The sequence below is a fragment of the Psammomys obesus genome, unplaced genomic scaffold (assembly GCF_907164565.1).
Source record: "Psammomys obesus unplaced genomic scaffold, mPsaObe1.curated_primary_1811, whole genome shotgun sequence".
Lineage (NCBI taxonomy): Eukaryota > Metazoa > Chordata > Mammalia > Rodentia > Muridae > Psammomys > Psammomys obesus.
Genome location: NW_026596073.1, coordinates 1821655 through 1845812, shown reverse-complemented (window position 1 = coordinate 1845812; position 24158 = coordinate 1821655). Strand labels below are relative to the sequence as shown.

The window sequence follows — 24158 nt, the reverse complement described above, 5'->3', positions numbered from 1 at the left end:
CAGAGAGAGCCAAGCCCACTTGGGGACATTGCCTCTTCCTCTTGGTTCTTGAGAAAAAGTACTGACATGCTTGTATGACATTCTATACAGTGCTGCATTTATTTTAATTGATTTTATGTAAAGTTGAACTTAATAAGACTCCATTTCCCCTTTAATCAAGAAGTTTGCTCTTCTAGAGACAATCCCACTCATGGTCTAGTGAAGGATAGTCAATGGCATCAGTTGAGACACTGATCACTGGAATCTCTAGTGGTCTCCTCTGTTTGTAAAGCCAGTCCTCTCTTAGGATCCATGAAGCAGGCACTCCAGCTCAGCTCTGCATACACAAACAACCTCCCTCTCACAGCCCATTTCCTTGCCACACTAAAGTCTTCATGGGAGAAGATTCAAGATGCAGGTTTAAGTGACCTCTTAGGTACGGAGTTCTGAGCTGATCCAGAAGAACTTCTCCATTATGTGGCAACGAGAATCTATTGCCAGAGTTTGTAGGTGGAAAAATCTTTAAACAAACGATATTCTAGAACAACAAACATTTATATTTCAACCACACTGATTTATTCTTTTGTATTCAAGCAGTACTTACCATGTATGAGGCGATGTGCTAAGTTCTGTGGGAAGGACAATGGTAGAATGTGCTCCCAAGAGTTTTGGTTTTGAGGTGTGTATTTGGCCTTACCATTTTCCTCATTGTCTGAGTCTGGCAACATACTTGGGCATTATAATGAAGGCATGTTTCATTTTAGATTGCAAGTAATGTTTCCTCAGCAGAGCTGTGCAATGATAAAATAGAATAAAATTATGTTTTAAAAAGTAAAGTTCTCAAATACTAGGATGGGAAAAATCAGTGAAAATGTCACTAACAATAAAAGAAAGGAGAGTATTAAAATCTTGGGAGGGTGGATCTGCAATTAGTGCTTCAACATGAGCACCAGAACTTTCGGTCACTGGAGAATTATAATGTTTTTATTTGATACCCTTGTCTGTTATAGAACACTATGATGGGGCTGGAGAGATGGCTCAGCTGTTAAAGGCTAGGCTCACAACCATAAATATAGAACACTATGATGAAAGAGCATCCAAACACCACACAGGTTCATATTGGAAGTTATTAGTTTTCAAAATGTGTGTTTCAATGTGCATAATTCTAGCTTCCTCTTGTCTCAGAAATCCAGGCAGTAATACCTTACAGGCAGATGTGTGAATGGAGATATGAACCTTGTGCTACTCCATGTTTTAAAACATGCAGTGACCCAGAAGCCCTTGCCTGTACATTTCTTCCACCGTAAGTAGCATTGTTCCACAAACCTCAAAATCTCAGTATCAACAGATTCTGTCCTGGGTGATTTTGTGTCAGGTTTATTTTAATCTCAAATAAGAGCTCAAGATCCATTGTGTGTGAGTAATTCTGCTTGAGGCTAGATAAGACTATGAAAAGAATAGACCCGAAAGCAGTAGGAGCTGAGACCAGAGAACCATTGTGGCAGGCAAGTCTGTTGTGAGGACTTGGTGATTTACTGTGAGACAGGTAACCCTGACATATTTTACACAAAGAAACTGCAAGATCTATTTGTACTTCAATCACTCACTCCTTGGATGTTCAACTGATATGGACTGTTGAGGGTAGAACAGGAAAGGGCAGAATTTGCCAGTTACAAAGCTCAGAAGGAATTTGTCTCATCTGGGAGCCTCAGAGGTCATGTGATCAGATTTGGGAGCCATTTCTAACTGCTGAAAGAGTTAACATGAGTGACAAGGGAAGGAGGACCTAAGCACTCCAATATGACCCCAGCCTTGAGTGACTGAAGCTGGAACTTGCCTCTTTCATAGCATTCTTGCAAAATGTAGTTCTTGCCGCAAAGCTTTATTCTCCATCCAACGAACTCCCAAGGTTTCAGAATATGTATTCCAGCTGTCCCAAATACCATGTTCCAACATGTAAAGGGTTTCCTAATATTTTTATAATAAATAATGAAAGAAAGACACAAATCAAAACATTTTTTCAATTAATGGGAACATGGGTAGGCAGGTTACAGCAAAGTGGGAAATATTTGCTATGGGCGTTGGGTGCCATCTGAGCTCTTAGGTTAGTGGAAGCTAGGTGACATTTTGAGCTTTTGGATCAGTTTTGGAAGCTAGTATCATCTGTTAAGTTAGTACCTCCCCAAAGGTTTTACTTGATAGTTGTTACGATTGTTATGTCAGACACACAGTGAGCAATGGGTGGCTGTTAATGGGAGAGTAAGATAACCCAAGAGAACTAGGCACCAGATCTGCAACATTGCAGCCTTCCTCCATCAGGCAGTTCTAATGTGCCATCGGCCAGCCTTGTAGAACATTGAACATATATGTGGTTTTCTCTGGGAACTTCAGTTCACAATAGTGAAAATCGGACAACTCTCAGAAAGTTCAGGTCACTTAACTCTACGGAAGACTGTATTGCCCTTTGATGAGATAAGGAAAATGCTAGGAAGAGAGATTTACTTCTGAGGATCTTAAATTTAAGACTGAGAATTCTTCATGGAGTTTGGTATGTGAGGAAGAAGCAGAACAGAGGCAGAGGGTGTAAGCAGCTTTCAAAAGCAGGGATTTTGTTATGAAGGAGAAGGGGAAATGGGCTCAGTTTGGAAGAGGATATTTCCAGGTTATTTTATATTAAAGATCTAGTCGCTTTTTCTCAGAATTCTTACTATTATGAAATGCCCTAGGCATGTGAATAAGTGAGACCTAGGCCATGTCAGGAACTCTTGGTCTTTCAAAAGGAGACAGGAGCATAAGCAGAGCAACAGTCTGTAAAGAGGTGGAGAAGTGACCAAAATCAACAGTATGTTCAGGGCAGTGGAAAGGCTAATTGTGTTATATTCCGTTTTAAGAAAACAGACCATCTGAGACATAGAGGTCACTCAGCTCTCCCTAAGCCACGCAGCTTGAAGTCTGACCAACTGTGCCCTGTGTACCAAGTGCTGTGAGCACAGAGGAAGGAGAGGAAACTCTACTTGCTTTTTAAAAATTGAAAGCAATGTCTGTGTGTGTGTGTGTGTGTGTGTGTGTGTGTGTGTGTGTGCAAGTGCACACGTGTGCGCATGCATGTGAAGTGTTTCCTACTTTTTGGATGTCTCATAGTCACATAGTCACATGTATGTCATCGTGAACCTTCTGGTAGCTATGAGGAGGTGAGTGTGCTGCATGACCATGTGGTAATGATGATCCCTCGGGAGCTGGGGTGGAAGGGATCAGATGACACATATGTCTGTCACCAGGAGAAAAGCCAGCTGTAACAGGAACATGGCATTTAGGTGCTATTATTATTACTACCATTATTATTGCACTTATTATCAGTGTCTGAGGTTGCTAACGCTAACTCAGTGTCTCCAGTGTGCTGTCTTGAAGCTCTTCCCCTAATGGGGAGGATTGTGCATGCCTTGAAGTTGTAGGAGGAATTGTTCTGTCTTTTACTTTATGCTGGTGTGTCTTTGCTGACTCTTGATTTTGCTCATGACCTGATGGGACTCATGCACTAAGCTGGGATTTAATGTGCCCCTGTACCCCTCTTTTGAGTGCCCAAGTGAATAATCTGTCATTCTTGTTTCTGATTATTTGAGTCTCTGGTACCACACAACTGTTAAAAACCAGTGTTCCATGAAAATGAGAGCTGTTAGTGAGAAAATATGTCAAGCAGCGTATTGTGGAACACATATTTAAATTCTTATTATGCGTCTTTTATAATAACTCTTTCACACTGAGGGATTCTATCTATCAGTTGAAAGTTGGGTGAAATATTAGCTGTATGACAAAGCGAAGAGGAGCCTGCTGTGTGTATCTGTAAAGTTACTGATAAGGCATAAAATAATGGCTTTTGGAAAATGGTTTAAGAGAATAGGAAACGAATTTTGTCCCCTACAAAGCAATTGCTAAATAATTGAGTTATAAAAGAAAGAAGGCTGTGTAGAGGAATTTTATTCCAGCAACATGGCTGCTCTGGCAAGGGATCACATCCAAACACCTAGGTCTGTGTGATCCAGCTGGAATATAGACATGCCCTTAGTCTCTGTAGCTGGAATACGGACAGGACACACCTTTAATCCTAGTGATGTCTGATTGAGGGACAGATGAAGTGATAATTTAGAGAAAGATTTGACAGAATGGGTCAGAGAGATAGGACATGCCCAATTCTTAAGAGAGCAAACAGGAAAGAGAGGCTACTTAAGAGCAGGGCAGAGAGAGGGGAAGGAGTTCATGGAGACAGTACAGTAGAGTTCAGGAGTACAGTTGAGTTTGGTGCAGTTTAATTGAGTGCCGTGTGTTTGTGCAATTTAGTTTGTAGAGTTCAGAGGCAGTATTTCCAAGCAGAGCAAATCACTGAGAAACTGTGAGAAGCCAGATTGAATCAGTCATCTTGGAGAGGAGTTTTGAGCCAGAACAGCCAGCCAGAATCCAGAAAGAACTAGAAAGGGTGAGCTTATTTAGTATAAAGTGTTGAATGCTGAAAACATTCTAGGCCTGGGTTAGCAGATAGAGGCTGGAAGCAGAAGCCTTCAAGGTTTAGGTTACAGAGGATTAGATTGAATGGAAGTTAAAAGCTTCCAGGCCTAGACCTAAGGATAGATGAATGGAACAGGGATAGAAATGTTCTGGGCCCAGTCCAAGCCATGTATTAGTAATGCTTGTATATGGCTCTCATCCCATCTGAAGAAATAAAAACATTTACCAGGATGACTTCATTTAACTATAATCTATTGTCTTTAGTTTGTCAACTTTCTAAAATTCTCTTCTGTTGCCTGATAAAGTTCCAGATAGAATTTTATTATGGGTTAAAGTTTTACTATTCAAGTTCATTGTATTAAAAAAGCAGTTGATCATGTAGAAACTGACTATTCACATTTTAAAAGAATCATTTGTAAATGTTGTATCTGAGACCTTGCTAACCATCCCTTGTTAAGCCTGTTCTGTAGAAGAAAGGATTTCCTTTACAAACACTGCCCTCTGCTGCTGCTCAACCATTGTGTCAAATTAGTTCATGTTCGTGAATAGAAAGACTGAGTATCTTTGTCCAGATTATTACAGATGAAGCAATTGGAAATGTTTTGAAAAAAAAAAAAAACTAAAAATATTACATCTTGCTAGTGCAACTGAGAGGCAGATAGTCAGCCTTGGCAGATGAGGATATGCATTAATTCTCTGTGGCACTTTTGAACTTAATAATTAGGCTTGGCTTCACAGGAAAGATTACATTTCCTTCCATTAAGGATACAATGGACACTGAGCTTCAACTGGATGGCAGGAAAATATGATCTTAGTCATACACACACACTTAAAATAGAGAAATAAAAGTAACAACCTACTTGCTATATCTTAAAACTCTCCACAGACTGTCCCTCTATATTTCCACCCATTTCTAGAACATGAGCTTTGTGCGCCTCAAACATAAGTGTGTGCTTTGAACATCCCATATTCAAATTCTGCCTCCACCACCACAGTGATATTCTCTGTGAGCTCCCCATTTGCAATTTCATAAATTATATAAATGTGATGCACTATCAGCAAATAGTTATTCCAAGTGCCTGATGATGAACTTTAAGGAACTTTAGGCATCCCAAGCTTCAGTTACGAATACTTAAGGTAGATTTTTTCTATGTACACTTATTTCACTTATTTTTCCATTCAAAGGGTTGAGGGGTGCTTGCCGCACTGCCCCAAGCGTATGGTCCTGGACGAGGTGACCCTTAAGTGTGTTTATCCAGAAGACTGTAAGTGTAGACCTTGCTTAATTTGCTGTTAAAAATGAAAAGCATGGATAATTTTTTCCTGAGGAAAATGGTTACAATAAGAAAGAAGTTTAAGGCAGATAATAACTCATTTCAATCTCTCTTCTGTATGGCTTAAAAAAAAAAGAGCTTTTTAAAAAACTTTCCAATTGTTTTCTAAAACATGCATGTGTTGTTTTTCACATCCCTCTCCTGTATTTTCTTTTCTAAAACATTTTCCTTGATTATAAAAATCTTTGTGTAAATTAGGTAGGTCTTCTTTCATGGGAATACAGATTAATTATGTAAATTGACATAGAGTGTCTCTGTTTCTTTGCAGGCATACCATTGATTTCCACAGAACTACCAGGTAGGCTGTTATACCTGGGGGTTTGGATATTTCTACAATTTTCAACAGTAAAATTAGTATTCAGCAATATAAGACTTGGTCCATTTATCCTAGCTGCTAGTAGATGAACCACCCAACTGACAAAAATCTCAGAAGTGAGTTTTGTTTTTTATTAAGAGCAGGGTGTGTGCGGAGTCTGTAATTGGCCGACTTCCTTATCCAATTCAGTTAGTGCACATTTCTACGGTTTCTTCAAAAGTCATGGTAATGCAGTTGGCTTTAGGGAGATGTACATAAACTTCCTCTGGACCCTTCATTGATATTCTGGATTCTGTCCAGGCTTCTGAGGAAGCATTTGGCTTCTACCCTCATTTACCTCCCTCACTATTAAACTTGCTCTAGCTTTGCCAGGCCATGGAGGAAGATGGTGCAGCCAGTCCTGATGAGACCTGACAGGCTAGGGTCAGATGGAAGGGGAGGAGGTCCTCCCCTATCAGTGGACTAGGGAAGGGGCAAAAGAGGAGAAGTGGGAGGGTGAGTGGGACTTGGAGGAGATAAGTGAAGGGACTACAGCCGGGTTACAAAGTGAGTGAATAAATTGTAATAAATAAATACATTCATAAATAAATGCATAAATAAAAACTTGCTCTAGGAAATGATTTTATAAATCCACTCTTAGAATCCTGCCAAGCCTAATATACTTCTCTTGTGCTTGTGATTTATAAAACTTTAGTTTCAGATACTTATATTTGGTAAGCCTCAGTTCGAATACTGTGTCTGGTTCTTTCCTAGCACTTGGTTGGAATGAGAATGTTTGACAGGTCATAGCCTCAATCTTAATATAAACAATAGTCAGCAGGGTATTGTAAAACACAGACCTCTCTGTATGTAGCTTCCAACCAAACATGGGTCAAAAGTATTTGGAAAAATATTCCCGTGAGTTAATGACATATATAAAATGTTCCTCTTATCATTGCCTAAATTATGTACTAAATTATTGTTTCTATAGCTTTTACATTATACAAGGCATAAGTCATTTAAGACACTGATGATTTAATTGCATAGAAGGACACATAGTTTATATGCAAATACCACATTATCTGATATTAAGGACTTGCGTATTCACAGATTATGGTATGTGTGGTGGGTCTTGAATGAGTTACTGATGGACACTAAGAGGTGACTATAGTATAATGTTGGTACTTGGAAATATTTCCAGAAGACCATACTAATTATTTGAGAGGTAAAGCTCAAAAAGTTATCAGATTAAATGTGTGTAGCAGAAACAAAATTATGTTCTAGCTTGAAGGATCAACATGTGTGAAGGTTTGGAGGTACGAGAAAACATGTGGCATAAAAGCTATTTCATGCGAGTAAATGTATTTTGAATATTCAGAATTGAGCCAAGAGATTGGATGAAAGAGATGAGAATTGGATTTTATTTTCTGAAGGCCATCACTGAAGGGTTTTAAGTCATCTGTGATGTTTTCCAGATTAGAGCCTCATTATCATAATCATCAGTGTCACTATTCTTAAAAACTAACATTTATTGAAGGTTATTATAGGACAGTCACTGTGGTAAATACTCGGCATACATTTAATGCTTGTGGAGATGGAAAATTGATCTATCATTGTAAACACTGATGTAGGGAAGGACCAGAAATCCTACTCTACTGAATCTATGAATGAATTAAGTCTATGAAATAAAACTGCATATTCTGTCATCAAGGACAGAGACTGACAATTCTAAATACTAGTGTTTACTTTGACATCACAAATCAATTACCCAACATTCATCTCAAATGTCTAAACTAACTGCAACAATTCACATGCAGAACATCTATATTACACTTCATAAATGTCAACAGAAAGAAAGGTAATTTCTAGTTGTATGTGTGCATATATACTTGTATACATATGAATGTATATACACATGTATATGTGTATGTATATAAACATGTATACATATATATCCCTAAGGTGTCCACTAAGTAATAAATGAACCTACCAAGCTTAAACAATGTTTAAATTAATATAAAAATCAAATTTTATTTTATTTGCTCTACAAAAGCAATTCAACATCTGAAAAGAAATGAAGAAAATGACATCATTTACAGTGGCATCAAAAATTAATAAAATATTTTGGAAGTGGTGGTCCCCGCATTTAATCCTAGTGCCCAGGAGTCAGAGGCAAGGAGATCTCTGTAAGTTCAAAGCCAGGCTGGTCCACATAGTGAGTTCTGGGCCTGCCAGGGTGATTTAGTGACACCTTGTCTATTGAACAACATGAAATACTTGAGAATACATTTAACAAAATAATCATGGGCTGAAATATGGTTACAATGGAATCTGCAAAGCATTATTAAAGGTATTAGGTAGAACAAAAAAAATGGGAAGAAATCCTGTATCCACAGATTAGATAAGTTTCTATTGTTGAGGAAGCAACACTGTTGAAAGTTGACTATGCAGAAATTGACCCTAAAGCATTTATAATTGAAATGAATTTGAATTAATTTGAAAATACAAGTGTTCTGGAATAGCTGAAACAGTTTTGAAAAGTAATCAGAAACTAAGGAGACCCACACATCTCCATTTTAAATGGCTTGTCATTGTCACAGTTCTGTAACCAGACACTGTTAGTTATCCACTGATGATCCTGTGCAACATGTGTTTTTTGCCATGAAGATCAGTCAACCACCCAGTCACTAGACTCCTTTGTGATTTTGTGCTGTGACCGGGTGAGAACTTTATATTATTTTACTTGGGAAATGACATTTAAGTTTCCATCAAACCTCATTCTCTGCATGAGGAAACAGACATACGATACCATGAACATTGTTCATGTGAGCAATAAGTGGGATTTAAAAAATATTTTAACTGTCCTTCAAGTTAGAGATTATAAAATAGAACACATATAAGGGTTACCTGTGGAATTAACTAAAGTTGTATAAAAGTCATCTTGTGGATTATGGTAGACTGAAATGGCTCTTCACAACTGTGTATGCCTTCATCTTCTTATTGGTGTCTATGGGGCGTTCCATGGCAAATGGACTTTGCTGATGTGAAGTTGTTGATTGATTTCTTGATCTTGGAGTCTTGGCCTAAATTATCTATGTGGGTTTAACATAGTCACAGGGTTCTTATGAGCAGAAGGAGGCAAAGCGTCAGTGATAACATAAAGAAAATGATGTGGCAGCAGAAACAGGAGAGAAAGAGACCAACAGAGAAACAGACCGATTGAGTGATTGATTGATTATTTTGTTGTTTTGGAGAAGGGTACATGAGCCAAGGAATCCAGACAATCTTCCGAAGCTGAAAGGGCCGAGGAAACACTTTCCCCCTAGGGCTTACAGAAGAGAGTTGTATCAATGCATCGACTGTAGGATTCTGATTTCTAGAGCTGCAGTATAATAAACTGGTAATACTTTAAGCTACTAAAACTTGTGATAATTTGTAACAGCCAAGGGAAAACACTACAGTATTTTAATATCTTCTAAATGACAAACTGCAGTTCCAACTAGGGAAGATTCTAGCCACTTGCCTTGGTTCTTCTGTAGTTCTTCAGATTGAGTATTTTGATCAAAGAGCAGGAAATAGTGTCCATGTCAGTGACAGCCTCTGCTCTCCTTACTAGGGTACCTACATAGCTGCCCATCTGCTACATATGAGCAGGGGTTCTAGGTCTTCCTTCATGCATGGTTCTTGGCTGGTTTATCAGTCTCTGCAGGCCCTCAAGGGCCCAGATTTTTTGCCTCAGTTGTTCTAATAGAATTCCTGTTTGCTCTGAGTCCTTCTATTCCTCCCCTCTTTCCCATGACTTCGTGTTGTCTGCCTAAAGTTTGGCTGTGAGTCTTAGAATCTGCTTCGATCCCCTGCTGTGTGGAGTTTTTCAGAGGGCATTTATCATAGGCTCCCATCCAGTTCTCTCTCTTCAACCTCTTCAGGTGTTTATTCTGTTTGCCCTTCTAAATAAGGCACCATTGGCATCCTGAGTGAGTTCTAGGGCCCTCATCCCCTTCATCAGGCTGGCATCTACCTCTCAGTCCCTGTTCACATGAAGAGTCCTGATCCACTAAGAGTCCCAGGGAAGAAAGTTCCCACACTTATGAAGTACCCTGACAGCCAGGCTCCACCTCAAGAGAATCAGCGCTTGAGACCTTCAAGCCACTCCTTCAAGACTGGAACACACTGGCTTCCTGAGAAACAACACTTCTGCAGATACCAGTTTCTTTTTTAGTGGAACCAGACAGCAGATTAGATCGACTCAGGCAACTTGGCCAGCTTTAGCATTGCCAGGTCTTCTAGAACAATCTGATAAGACTTTTTATAGCTAAAGAATCCTTCTATGCCTATCCTGTTTAGTGTGGATGCACATGTTACCCTCAGATTTCATTCCTTGGGTCCCATCCAACTTGCTTTTTAAGACAGGGTCTCTAACTGGCCTGGAGCACAGCAGACAAGGCCCGGCTGGCTTGGCCACTGGACCTTAGAGATCCACTGAGATTACAAGCATACACCATCATAGTTTTGTGGTTTTTTTTTTTTTTTAACATGGGTTCAGGGGGTCTCATGCTTGCATGGCAAGTGCTTTATTGACTGCGCCACCTCCTAGCCCATCAGTCTTTGTTATCAGTAGCATCAGTAAGCAAAATTATAGAGCACCAAAAAATAAATGGAAGAGCTAATTCTCTCACAACCTCCATCAGCAGAGGCGCCAGAATCGTAGAAATTTTCTTTAAGACAAACAACCTTCCTGTGAGAGCCAGCTTCGAATGAGTTGCCCAGCAGCTACATGGCACTGGGTCCCCCACCACTTTCTCTGCAAACCCGCTTCAGCTTCCTTGCAGACTTTCTTGGTAGTAAATTGTTTAAAGTTTGTGTTCTCTATAAAAAAAAAAAAAGAATTAAACATCCATCCTAGAGTCTTCCGTGTTATATAGCTTCTTTAGGTCTGTGGATTGTAGTGTGGTTGTCCTGTATTATATGGCTAATGTCCACTTATACGTGAGTGTACACCATGTGTGTCCCTGGTGATGGGGCATTGCCAGGCCACAGAGGAAGAGGATACAGGCAGTCCTAATGAGACTTGATAAGCCGGGGTCAGATGGTAGGGGAGGAGGACTCCACCTTTCTGAGAAATAGGGGAGGGGAATAGAAGGGAAGAGGGAGTGAGGAGATGAGGGAGAGGGCTAAAATCAGGATGTAAAGTAAATGAATTATAAAAAAAAGTAAATTTAAATTTAAAAAAGCAGAACAAGTATTTTAGACATTCATTTAGTACTGATAGGGAAGGTTCGAAAGTGCTTTGCAGAAAAGCCTGTTAGTGATGCCTTCCCTTTCTGCGTGTCAGTCCTCTCTCACGCCCGCACTGGGTTGCTCCATGGTCCTAAGGAAGCATTGTTCTGCCTGAGAGAAGCCCAAGCTGGAGGCCAAGCTGGGAAAGGGATCAGATTCACAATTTAGTATTGAAACTGGATGGACTTTGTAACGCCCGAGGGATATTTTGTGATTCCCTTGATAATTCTTATCTGTTCAGACAATTGTGCTACAATGAGGCTATTTATAGAAACATTAAATGCTAGTGTTCCGAAATCAGAAGTTCTGACTAGGATCTGCCCATGCTATTTACCAGATGCCTCAATGGCTTAATTTCTGTATCTGTAAAGTTACAAAGATATTTTATTTCATCTACTTTACTTGATGCTTGGGGGGAAATGAGTGGAATAAACTATGTAAAATTTCTTGGTTCATTTTCAACCACAGAGAGCCTCTCATGGTGGCTCCGCCCCACTAACAGACACATGTTTTCATTTCTTGTAGTTGAAGACACGATTACTCCGACTACTCCGACTACTCCGATTACTCCGTCAGAAGTAACTCCTACCCCAGGTTTGGAATGTGAGGTATGGCTGTGCCTCTTTCAGCTGGTCGTTGTTTTTTACAGCACTTACACAAGTCCATGTATCACCACTGTATGAACACAAACTTCTTTTGGCACAGCACCTAGTTATTTGCTAAAAAATAAGCAAAACACACATTTTATTTTTGCATCTCTTTGTGTGTGTGTGTGCGTGTGTTTGATTGTACGTGCATGCACGTGTCATGTAAAATCCAAAGTGTTGGGTGTTAGTCTTCAGGAATCACTCATCTTGTTTTGTTGGCCAAGAACCAGCTCAAGGATTACAAGGATTACAAGGCTCTAGGATGCCACACTGTTTAGCATGAGTTCTAGGGCTTGAACTCAGGTTTTATGCTTTAAAACAAGCACATTCCTGACTAATATACCTCTATAGTCCATCACTGTGCCTTCTTAAATCAGCTAATGCTTGCTAATTAATTTCTGGTTGCAATAAAAAAAACAAAATAATGGTCAAGTAAGAGCTTCAAATATTTTCTTGAGAAAGAATTTGTCCTATTTCCATTGGTTTGCTTTTATTTTACTTATCATCATTTTTTAGATGTCTATTTGTTTTCTAAAGAGAGGAAGAGAGGCTGTGGATTTGAGTCGGGAGGGAAGTGGGAACAGCTGCAGAGGAGTAGGGGGAGAAAAAACCCCATAAATCAGAATAGAGTACATGAAAAAAATGCATTTTCAATAAAAATAGAAAGATAGAATCATCTGGTGGAGTTTCTCTACAAATCAATGATTCATGAAAATATTTGTTGTGCAGATACTCTGTGTGAGGTTCTATGCAACACGATATACCATAACTAAAAATGATGACATCATTGACTAGTAGAACTAGTATTTTCTCAGGTGAGTTGAGTGTCTGGTGTCTCCCTTCACAGGTGCCACCCATTCTCATCTGTTTTTTATCCAACCCGTGTTTGTTGAGCACCATTTCAGGCCAAGTGTTCAGGTACCATCCACAGAAACTCAAAGATCCCGAGGTGGAAGTGTGTCTAGTATAGTAGTAGAGCTAAGGCACAGCAAGGAGAGCGGTAAACAGGGGAGAAATAAAGCAGGATGTGGGATGATTAGGTCATACCATGAAGATTCTTATAGAGTCTGTGGTTTTCTTCTGAGTGACACAGGAAGGCACTGTGGGATTGTAAGCATAAAGACTCGTATCTCCGGTTTGTCTCAGAATCAGCTCGGTGTTGTCTTACCTGGAGGGTAGAAGGGACTGTAAGGAGACCACAGAACCAGCTAGGAGGCTAGTGTGAGATGTTTGGCAAAAGGCCTAGACAGGGGTTGGTAGTGGAGATATTGACAAATGAGTGGGTGCCAGATATCTTGGAAAGGCAGAGGTCTCACAGTTTGGGAAGAATTAGAGGTGGGATGTGAATAATAGAATTATCGAAGGCTCCAAGACTTTTGCATTGAGCAACTGAAGGAGAGGAATTAAAGGGGTGGTGATTAAAGGGAAGGTCTGATGTAGCTGCAAGTATGAGCAGTAATTGTTGTGGATTATTAATATTATTATTAATAATAATTAATGATTATTAATATTCATCATTGATTTATCTTTTAATCAGTGGTTATTCCTAAACCAGCTGTATACACAAATCACCACACAGAGACTAGGATTTATTTATTTAATCTAGAGCACAATGCTGGGCAATAGTTACTCCATCCTAAACCTCCAAGCCCGCATAGTTTCCTATCATTTAGATTTTACCCATTATACTTGCTTTAAGTCATATCTTAGGTCTGGTTTATCTCTCCTCATGGTTCCAAGACCTCTTCTGACAATTTCCTCCTCCCCCTTGTTTCATTCTCCACCCCTCCGGACCAGGATGTCCCACCCTATTCTCTGCATGGCTCAGCATTGGCTGGTTGTTTTATTGACTCTACAGAGAACAAATGGTGGCATCTTTACACAAACCTGAGTCAGGTGATGCTTATTCTAAGCATCACAATGCAATGTCTGGATTTAAACCAAATAGTGGGGCAGAGAAATCAGCATTTGAATGAACAAGGGCAAATTGTATACATTCCAAAAGAACATTATACCAGAAAGTAATTTCAGAGTTTTCGAAAATCAGTGTAGTGATACATATCTGCAGTCATAGAATGTGGGATATGGAGACCAGAAGACCTAACATTAAAGGCCACCTTTCTACATACTCAGATCAGAGGAAGCCTGGGCTACCTTAAAATCTTCATCAAAAAATATTTGATGACTCTTTAATGATGTTAAACAACTGTGGACGCATATACTGTGGATGTGTGTGTGTGTGGTGTATATGAAATGATGCATTTATGGAAGTCAGAAGCCAGCTAATGGGATTCGGTTTTCTCCTTTAATGTTGAACTCAGGTCATTAGGCTTGGTGTCATTTACCTGAGGAAATATCTTACTATCACTTTATGAATTATTAATGAAATATTCAGGTATGAATAAATTGCAAGTTTTACTGAACAAATAGCTTATAAAAATGATCTGGGAAATTTAAGAAAAGGCTTTTTAAGGTGTCTGGTAATTTTTATCACACGTTAATGTTAAAGTAAATCTTAGGCATATATTGATTATTGTAGGGATAGGATCACAACAAAAGTTGAAGTAAATTTTTAATTATCTTTCAAAAGGTTTCATTTATTAGATGTATACTTACGAGAACAAGGGGAATGCAAAAAGTAAAACCCAAATGAAAGCATTAGTTGGAGTTTGGAACTTGACTAATTTTGCTCTTTCATTAACAGCCTCAACAATTTGATCCTGTTTATAACTGTAGCCAATACATCTGCCTTAACATGGAGTGGACCTTCTACAACTGGTCTCTGAATTGCCCAAAGGACTTGGAAATGCCAGACTGTGGATTCCGAGGCTGGCCTGTTCAAGTGAACACCGATATATGCTGTCCTGAGTGGGAATGTCCCTGTTAGTTTGCATTTCTCATACGGTGAACAATTGTCTGAACCATAGAAGAGTGTTGAGGTTTTTGTTTATTTGTTTGTTTTCTTTAAGTTTATGTCAGCATACCAAAATATTGCCTTTTACCTTTTTTCATCTGATTTGTGATTTCTGTTCTTTCTATGTGACTTTTTGAATTGCTTTCATCAAACACAAACGTAACATGTGTGTATATAAATGTATATTTTTTTCTCATGCCCAAAATATTATTAAATGAGGCCTTTTAAAATATGTTTTTTTCATTTAGAATTGAGTACCTTAACACAGATTTAGGAAACTTGAAGTTGTATTGGCAGAGCCTTGTATAAATTGAATAAATAGATCTTGAAATTGGCTGTGATAATGCCTCGTTCCTTAGAGCAGATGTTAGCATCTCCTGCAGAACTTGTAGTAGCAGAGTATGAGATCCTAGGACTTTCTGGTCTCTAGAGTAGGTGTGGTAATTCATATTTTTCAAAAAAAATCATTTTAAATAATTTTATGCATTTCTAAATAATGTTCTTTGATTAAAAGCCGCCCTCATTTTCCTCTCTTATCTTCTTCTCCACCGAGAGCTATGGGTTACAGAGAAAAAGAAGTCATATTTCTCAGTAATATGGCTACTTGTACATTATTCTCACCCAAGGAAATAATCCCTATTCATGCTCGCACAGCAAATTTCAGTTAAAAGCAATCACACACACACACACACGCGCACACACACACACACACACACACACACACACGCACACACGCACACGCACACGCGCACACGCGCGCACACACACACACGCACACACGCACGCACACGCACACACACACATACACACGCACTACTGCACTCATGCACACATACTAAAAACAAGCAAACAAACCCATGAAAACTCTATATTACAGTAGGAGGGGAGTTGGAAAGAAGATATCTTTTAAAGAAAGGAATTAGTTTTAAAGCTTAAATAGTAATCGAACAACCTCCACTCTGTTCCACCGTAGGTCGGTGCTCCATGTTGTCAGAGCTGAGCATCATTACATTCGATGGAAACAGTGCCGCACTATCCAGCATGGCTTCTTACATCTTAGTGAGAATTCCTGGGGAAACTGTAGTTGTCCACATTGAAAAATGTCCCATGAATCAGGTAAGTTGTAGTCGATCTTGTGGTTATTTCTTTCTAAATATGTAGCTAACGTACATTGTAACATCCAGGATTCTCAAATTTGATCTCTTAATATGTTTTATTGATTTATTATTTATTATAATTTATTCACTTTGTATCCTGACTGTAGCCCCCTCCATCATCTCCTTCCAGTCCCACTTTCCCTCTCTCTTCTCTCTTCTATGCCCCTCCTCTAGTCCCCTGATAGAGGAGGTCCTCCTCTCTTCCATCTGACCCTAGCCTATCAGGTCTCATCAAGACTGGCTGCATTGTCTTCCTCTGTTGCCTGGCAAGGCTGCTTCCCCTTCAGGAGGAGCTGATCAAAGAGCCAGCCACTGAGTTCATGTCAGAGACAGTCCCTGTTCCCCTTACTAAGGCACTCACTTGGACACTGAGTTGCCATGGAATACATCTGTGCAGGGGTTTTAGGTCTTCTCCATGCATGGTCCTTGGTTGGAGTATCAGTCTCTGCAGGTGCCCCTGAGCCTAGATATTTTGGCTCTGTTGGCCCCCTTGTGGAGCTCCTCTCCCCTCCAAGTTTTTCTATCCCTTCATTCTTCTGTAAGATTCCTTGCACTCTGCCCAAAGTTTGACTATGAGTCTCAGCATCTGCTTTGATACTCTTTTCAGTAGATTCTTTCAACTCAGCAATTAAAAACAAGGAATTGATGAAATTTGCAGGCAAATCCATGGAACTAGAAAAGATCATCCTGGGTGAGGTAACCCAGAAGCAGAAAGACACACAGGGTATATAATCACTTATAAGAGGATATTAGCCATATAATATAGGATAAACATTCTAAAATCTGTAGTCCTAAAGAATCTAAACAATGAGGACCCTAGGGAAGATGCTTAATCCTCATTCAGAAGGGCAAACAGTATAGACATTGGAAACAAGAGAAGACAGGGAACAGGACAGAAGCCTAGCACAGAGGGCCTCTGATCTCTTAATATTTAAAACAAGAAAATTTTCATGTAAAATTTTTATAATAGATTTATAACATAACTCCGTTGTTTTTTAAGGACAATTAATGCATTTACTTTAAACTTGTTTTTTTTTTTTCTTTATACTTTATTCCCCCAGAATGGAAATGCCCTTAAAAGACCAGTGAGTATTTGCAAATAATTTAGTAAGTTAATTTTGCTTATCACTAAAGCTATTTAACGTCATAAAATTTTAATTTGTTTTCAAACAAAGGCTTCTTTTGGAAGAATCTCAGGACTTTGTTTTAAGAAGCTAAATGTGACAACATCTACACATAAAATACTTATCAACAGAGTAGCAAGAAAGGTAAGGCCATGCAATAAGAATGTTCTCACACAGGATTACAGTAAGAAATTATGCAAAACAATCATTTCCACAAAATAAGAAATTAAACATATCAGTATGTTTATTGCTTGTATGCAGAGATATTATTTTCATGGAGAGTTAGAGGATGTGTTTCTTAGTTTGATATTTTCCCTCTGTTAATGTGAAGGCTTTTCTAATATGAATCCATGAGAGCAATGAAGGGTCACGTTAAACCCACCAATACTCTCTCAGATGCTGTGTAAGTCACCATGCCCCTTTTCCAAGAGTTAAGGTTCATGTTTCAAGTCAGCCAAAGGGAGAGGACATGAAGGGGATGAACACACTGCAGGAAAACAGTAGTAGCACAGGACACTCCTGGGAAGAGCACCAGGAGAAGAGCGGGTTGAATGGCTGGTTTCATGGTGCTGACACCACTATATCTTAATGAATACATACTAACTAAGACAGAAAGATAGCAAATATACATTTATTGTAATGACCTAAATGTGAGCAAAAAAACGCTTGAAAGGAATTGAGTGCTTTTATAAGAAAATTTCTAATCCGGAGAAATCTGTTTAACATGTAAGACTGAGTTGTCAGTCAGATGCATCATTCAGATCTAAAAGGGTCACTCTAAAGAACATGGAAAAGTGTACAGAGGTTTTGCTTCACAAGAATGGCGTATTATCTTGCTTTCTAGACCTAACTACTACATCACCAGAGTTCCATGGACTCCAGGATGTAATTAATATTAAAATGAATGTAAAATGATATTAAGTGGGTTTAATTAAGTAAAACCTAAACTATGCAAGCATTGTAATTTTCAAATGATGACATTCACGTATTTTTATTTGATTGAAATCAATAACACATGTAATAAATAATCTCAAATATAGTAAGTGCTATTATTTTTGAACATTTGGATGGAAGGGAACCAAAAGATTGGTCAGATGTAACTACCAAAGTTGCTGTTACTTACAGCTTGCAGCTCTATATTGTTGTAATGACCTCAAATCACTGTTTTTAAAAATATAATCGCCTTGGCCTGCCTATGTTAATAGTATCAAGTGGACATGCTGAAGGTTATGTCCAGAGTTTAAACAAAACGAACGAAGCAGAATTATTGAGATAATTAATTCTTATTAAGCTTGATAGATGATTCTTCTCAATATTATTACTCTCTCTACCTTAAATTAGTATTAGTAAATAATGGTTTAATCACTGTATGTTGAGGGGATCAGAGGAAAGCAAACATATGAAATGAATTTAACTTACAAGAAAAATAAAAATGCAAGATAATACTGAATATATCAAGGCATAGCAGAGGCTCAATAAGAGACATTGGAAGTTACCAGAAGGCATGGGATGACAAAAAAAAAAAAAAAAAAAAAAAAAAAAAAAAACCAAAAAAATTTAAATACTAACCCCCCCCCCCCATATTTTATAAAAGTTTAATTTTAACTTCTGTATTTCAAGAAATGGTCTCTTAAGGACTATATGTATGTTACTCTAGGTAGACGTGGATTCCATTGTTGTGCCTTTGCCCTTTTCAAGTCAAGAGCTGCTCATAGAAGATTCTGGAACAATGTATGTGATTACTACTCCTGCTGGGTTAATCGTGAAGTGGGCTCACCTTACAGGAATCATAGACATTCACTTCGGCCCCCAGTTTAACTTGTCGTCTTACACAGAAGGGCTTTGTGGTGAGCACAGATTTTGAAATCTTCCATTTTTTCGAAAATGTGTTTTCTTTCATACACTACATTATTTTGGACCCCAAGAGACCACTTTCCAGATGAAGATGTGATATTCATTTTTAATTTTACACGTGAGTGCTTTAGAAAGCAATGACTTTTAACAAAAGCTAATGAAGTAAGAAAAAGCCTTTCAAGTTAGATATTCTATTTAAATGCACATTTGTTGTGGTTCTTACTATACTATGTATTTGTACTAATTCATCTTTACTGAAAGTTCGTAAGTTGTTAGGCATAGTAAAGTTCACTTAATTTTAGCCTGCATTAATAAATTGGTCCAGGGTTACTTTAATATAAATTAAGATGAAAATAAGATACACAATGAAATAAGATATACAAAGTTTAAAAGTTTCTTTTTTACATTTTTATGTCTGAACTCTCAATAAAACATAAGCCATGTTGGAAGAGTTCACTGTTCTGAAAGTTCATGCTAGTTTTATTATGAAATGTACAGTTCATGTTTGCTATTATGCTAAGGCTTAGATTGTAGTATTTAACATAGGTATACACACATATAAGAAAATTTAAGTCAAACTAGACATATCAGTAACCATTTTACAAAAATTTGAACAACGACTAGATCTACACGACTGATGAAGAGTGAGCTGATGTGTCTGGCCTTCTTAAATTTCAATATAACGGTCCTTCACAGTGATGTGATATAAACACAACATTTCATTTTTTGAACTGCATATATGTTAATATTTTTCTAAATTTGACTTATATATTTTTGACTATTGACAGTATGTTAAATATAGCATAAACTTCTATAGTGACTTGATGCTATCATTCTGGAGACAGTTATTATTGAGTATAAATAAAAATTCAATAGTTATTGAGCAATAAAACCAACTTTGGGAATTTATGTTTATTCCTAGAATTCACCTCTTCTATGTGGATTGGTTTCTGTTTGATTTTCATGGTATTTTACTCTTGTGAAGACAGTAATTTGGCTAACTAGTTTTAAATAAGCAGTGCAGGGAAGAGACTAGAGTTAGCCTCGTGCTAGTCACAGCTGAGTCCCTAACTGCATGACCTCCACAGTGGGAGATATCTGATTAATTAAAGTGATGTCTGTGTTTTATCAGGGCTGCTAGTCTTAGTGCCAGATGAAGAAACTAGTGAAAAGAGTGAGTCTCTGTAGTATTGTGAATCCCTTGCATGGTGGCTAGAATGAAAATACTTTGAAATGTATTTGAAGCTGAAGCAGTTTTTTTGTACTATCTTTTACTATAAAAGGTTAGACATGAAGAAAGAACTGGATCTTCTTTGATGTATGAAGTTATCTACAGAAGTCAGTGACTTTTACTCATGGTGAAAGTCCTGTGTTGGAATTTTAATTTGATACTTAAAGAAAATGTTTGATTCACATATTTTATGGCCATAAAGTCCTGAGAATGAAGAAAATGGCCGGTTAATGTAGGATGGGATTTGGGTGAGGTTTGATCAGGATCCTGGAGGCATTTCTTTTTTTTTTTAATTTTTTATTAATTACACTTTATTCATTTTGTATCCCCCCATAAGCCCTTCCCTCCTCCCCTCCCGATCCCACCCTCCCTCCCATTTCTGCATGCATGCCCCTCCCCAAGTCTACTGATAGGGGAGGTTCTCCTCTCCTTTCTGATCTTAGTCTATCAGTCCTCTACTGTGGCGTGGTAAGGCTGCTTCCCCCCTCAGGGGGAGGTGATCAAAGAGCAGGCCAATCATATTATGTCAGAGGCAGTCCCTCTTCCCATTACTATGTAACCCACTTGGACACTGAGCTGCCATGGGCTACATCTGTGCAGGGGTTCTAGGTTATCTCTATGAATAGTCCTTGGTTGGAGTATGAGTCTCTGGGAAGTTCCCTGTGTTCAAATTATCTTGTTCTGTTGCTCTCCTGTGGAGTTCCCGTCCCCTCCAGCTCTTACTATTTTCCACTTCTTACATAAAATTCCATTCACTCTGCCCATCAGTTGGCCATGAGGCTCAGCATCTGCTTTGACAGGCATTTCTTTATGCTCTGCTTGGCGCTGCACGCCACTGATGAAGAGTAAACGGATGTGTCTGGCCTTTCTAAAGAATCTCAGGGCTGTAGCGTAGCAATTAGTCAGAATACTGCGAAGAAAGAGTATCTCTAACCACCAATCCTAGTTCAAATACTGACAATAATAACTTAATATTGAATAAATTCTTTGCTCCTCAGGTGACTGCTGTACGTTGTCTGTTTATGTCTGGGTTATTGATAAGGAGTATACCAACCTGTGAATGTTGTTTTCTCAAATGAGGGGATGAGATGAGAGACATTCCAAGTCTTTTGAACTATTTTTGAACATTTGCTGGCTGGTTCAGCTCAGCTGGCCTGGCCTAAACTCTTCTCCAAGCTGACTGATTCAAACTGGATTTTCTGCTGACTGACTTTCTCTTCCTGGCCTCAAATTAATTCTGACAATATGTTTTAATCTCCTGGCTCCTTCTCATTCTCTGGCTCATTCTGTCTTTACCACTGTCTAGCTTGTTCTCCCTAGAACCTGTCTCTGTAAAATGGTCCCAGTAAGAAGTGCTCAGTAAAAGCCCCCACTCTCACCCCTCATTGCTCTTAAGTAGCCTCTTTCTGTCCTGTACTCATGAGAGTTGGGTGTATCCTATCTCTGACTCATTCTGTCAAATCTTTCTTTGATTCTTCACTTTGTTTGACTCTCAATTAGACATCACTTTCAAACAAGGCTGCATCCTTCTATAAACTCACTCTACCTTCATTGTTTGGGACTGAATGTGTACAAAGGGCTTGTCTGTATTCCAGCCAGATTTTACTGAAGTCCAGAGCATGTCTGCATTCCAGCCAGATCGCATAGACCTAGAAGCTTTTTGGATGTGATCCTTTGCCGGAGCACTCATGTTGCTGGATTAAAATTTCTCTACAACAACCAAACCTTTTAGTTTCTTTCCTTATTGCTTTAAAAAAAGATCCCAACAAAAGCAATTTAAGAGAAAATATTTATTCCGATTCACAGCTGAAAAGTATAGGACACCATGGCAGGGAAATCAAGAAAGTAGAAGCTTAAAGCTTCTGGACACATCATATTCACAATCAGGAAACATAGAGTAAAGAATGCCTGTGTTTGTCTTTCTTTGTTTTCTCTATTTGGTCTATGATCCAAGAACAGGGAATGGTGCCTTCCAATTTTAGTGTGGATTTTCTCACGTCAATAAACCCAGCTCATATGTTCCCTCAAGATATGGACAAGTGCTATATAATTTCCCAAAAGTGTGTGCATAGGTTGTTTTCCTACATAATTTTACATCCTGTTATGTCAACAGTTATCACTAACCATCACAATGACCCATTGCAGGAGTTATGTCATGGCCTACATAACAGAGTAGGAACAATTATTGAAGGGAAACGTTTATTGTGTTTAGTAAGATTTTTCTTGGAGAATGGAAGACTGGAATTCACTCGTGAAATATTGCTGTTCTAGGAAGTATATAGTTTCATTTTAGTTTAAAGACTGTAGGAGCAGAATCTTCATATACATGATTTTATTCATACACATTTAAAATAGATATTTTATTAAGAAACAGACATTTAATTTTAAAGTTTTTATTAATGCCAAAGTAAAAGCATACAAAGATTCATTTGTTTATAATTTCATTCAAATCAATTATTCATTTTTTAAAACAAAATATTAAGCTAATTGAGTTGTATTGCCTGTATTTGGTGATAGTGAAATTTTCTTCTTTCTAAAAGCTTCATGTCCTTCCTTCCAAGGAATATGCAATGACGATCCAGAAGATGACCTCAGGATGCAGAATGGCACCATTATTACCAACATGGAAGATATAGAGTTATTTATCGGAAGCTGGGAAATTGAGAAATCATTTGAAGTGACAATGAGAAGACCTGCACGGAACTGTTCTGAGCATGATTGCAGCCATTGCATTGAGTTATTGAACAAAGACATTTTCGTTCCGTGCCATGACAAAGTAAGTTAGACGCAGCCAGAAAGAAGAGCAATTGCATTGTACTTTCTGAGAAAAAAAAATAATTAATAAGCTTCCGTTCATGCTCTGGTTCTACTCAGAATAACTTCTCTGCTAATCTTCTGTCAGTATGTTTGAAGAATAATTATCATTCATTTGTTTGTTTGATTGTGTAACTTTTAAGGGAGTAGAAAATTTCCCCCATGAATAAATTTCTCTAGAAGAAGGAGATCAATGGTGCTTGATAACCATGTATAGAAGTTAAGACTGTGAAGTTTTGCTCAGTTCCCATGATGCTAGCCTCCAATGTGCATATACCTGTAACACTGCCATCATTTAGTCAATTTAATTGATCTTTGTGTTCTCTTGTTTCCTTAGTTTAATTGACTTTTCCCTCATTCTCTTGCTTCCTCAATTTAAATGATTGGTAAATATTTTAAGAGATCTGTGTCAATAAAAAAGATTTTTTGTTAAAGGAAAAGAACAAAGCACTGCAGAATTTTGCAAGTCATTTAACTTAGTGACCCACCAGCATAAAATAGGCACGATGCCAGAATCCCGTGATGCACAAATACACGCCTTCCAGTGACTTCAAGAAATATAAAAGAAAAAGAGTTTGTGAACAGACCTTTGTAACACAAGGCATGAAGATACATATGAACCAGCTTTGGAAAAGCCTTTTGGAGATTTACTATCTGTGCTCTCTAGAAGCATTAAGAAACTGGGGAAGAAGTGGGAGAGTGAAAGAGCTAGGCACAGAAAACACTGTCTATAAGAGAGTATTTGGTACAGAAGTCCTACAAGCAGATTGCTGAGGCAGTTGGATGCCTTGTAGATAGGTGAAAGGAAGTATAGGAAAAAGAGTGAGGAAGTTGTAGTTAGGAAGGAACTCACCATGGATGACTGTACTAGATGGAGAAGAGCAGATGATGCAGTCAGCCTGGACCACGAGCTCCCTGAGGGATGCACAAAAGACTCAAAGTGATGGATGAAATGTAGTCCTGCTAGAGGCTGGGAATTTAGGTTGGGAATTTAGCTGAAAGTAAATGTTAAGTGTTGAACTAATTTAAATG

At 38.4% G+C, this 24158-nt stretch overlaps 1 protein-coding gene across 1 annotated transcript in view; it reads left to right on the top strand.

Annotated features, from left to right (window-relative positions):
• Otogl (otogelin like) overlaps window positions 1–24158 on the top strand; it is a 163489-nt gene that overhangs the window by 118287 nt on the left and 21044 nt on the right. The window contains exons 34-43 of the mRNA XM_055626081.1: window positions 1165–1282; window positions 5665–5744; window positions 6082–6111; window positions 11917–11993; window positions 14737–14914; window positions 15920–16062; window positions 17165–17188; window positions 17279–17371; window positions 18885–19074; window positions 22874–23088. Coding sequence (XP_055482056.1) covers window positions 1165–1282; window positions 5665–5744; window positions 6082–6111; window positions 11917–11993; window positions 14737–14914; window positions 15920–16062; window positions 17165–17188; window positions 17279–17371; window positions 18885–19074; window positions 22874–23088 — 1148 coding nt within the window. The remainder of the gene's footprint in view (window positions 1–1164; window positions 1283–5664; window positions 5745–6081; window positions 6112–11916; window positions 11994–14736; window positions 14915–15919; window positions 16063–17164; window positions 17189–17278; window positions 17372–18884; window positions 19075–22873; window positions 23089–24158) is intronic.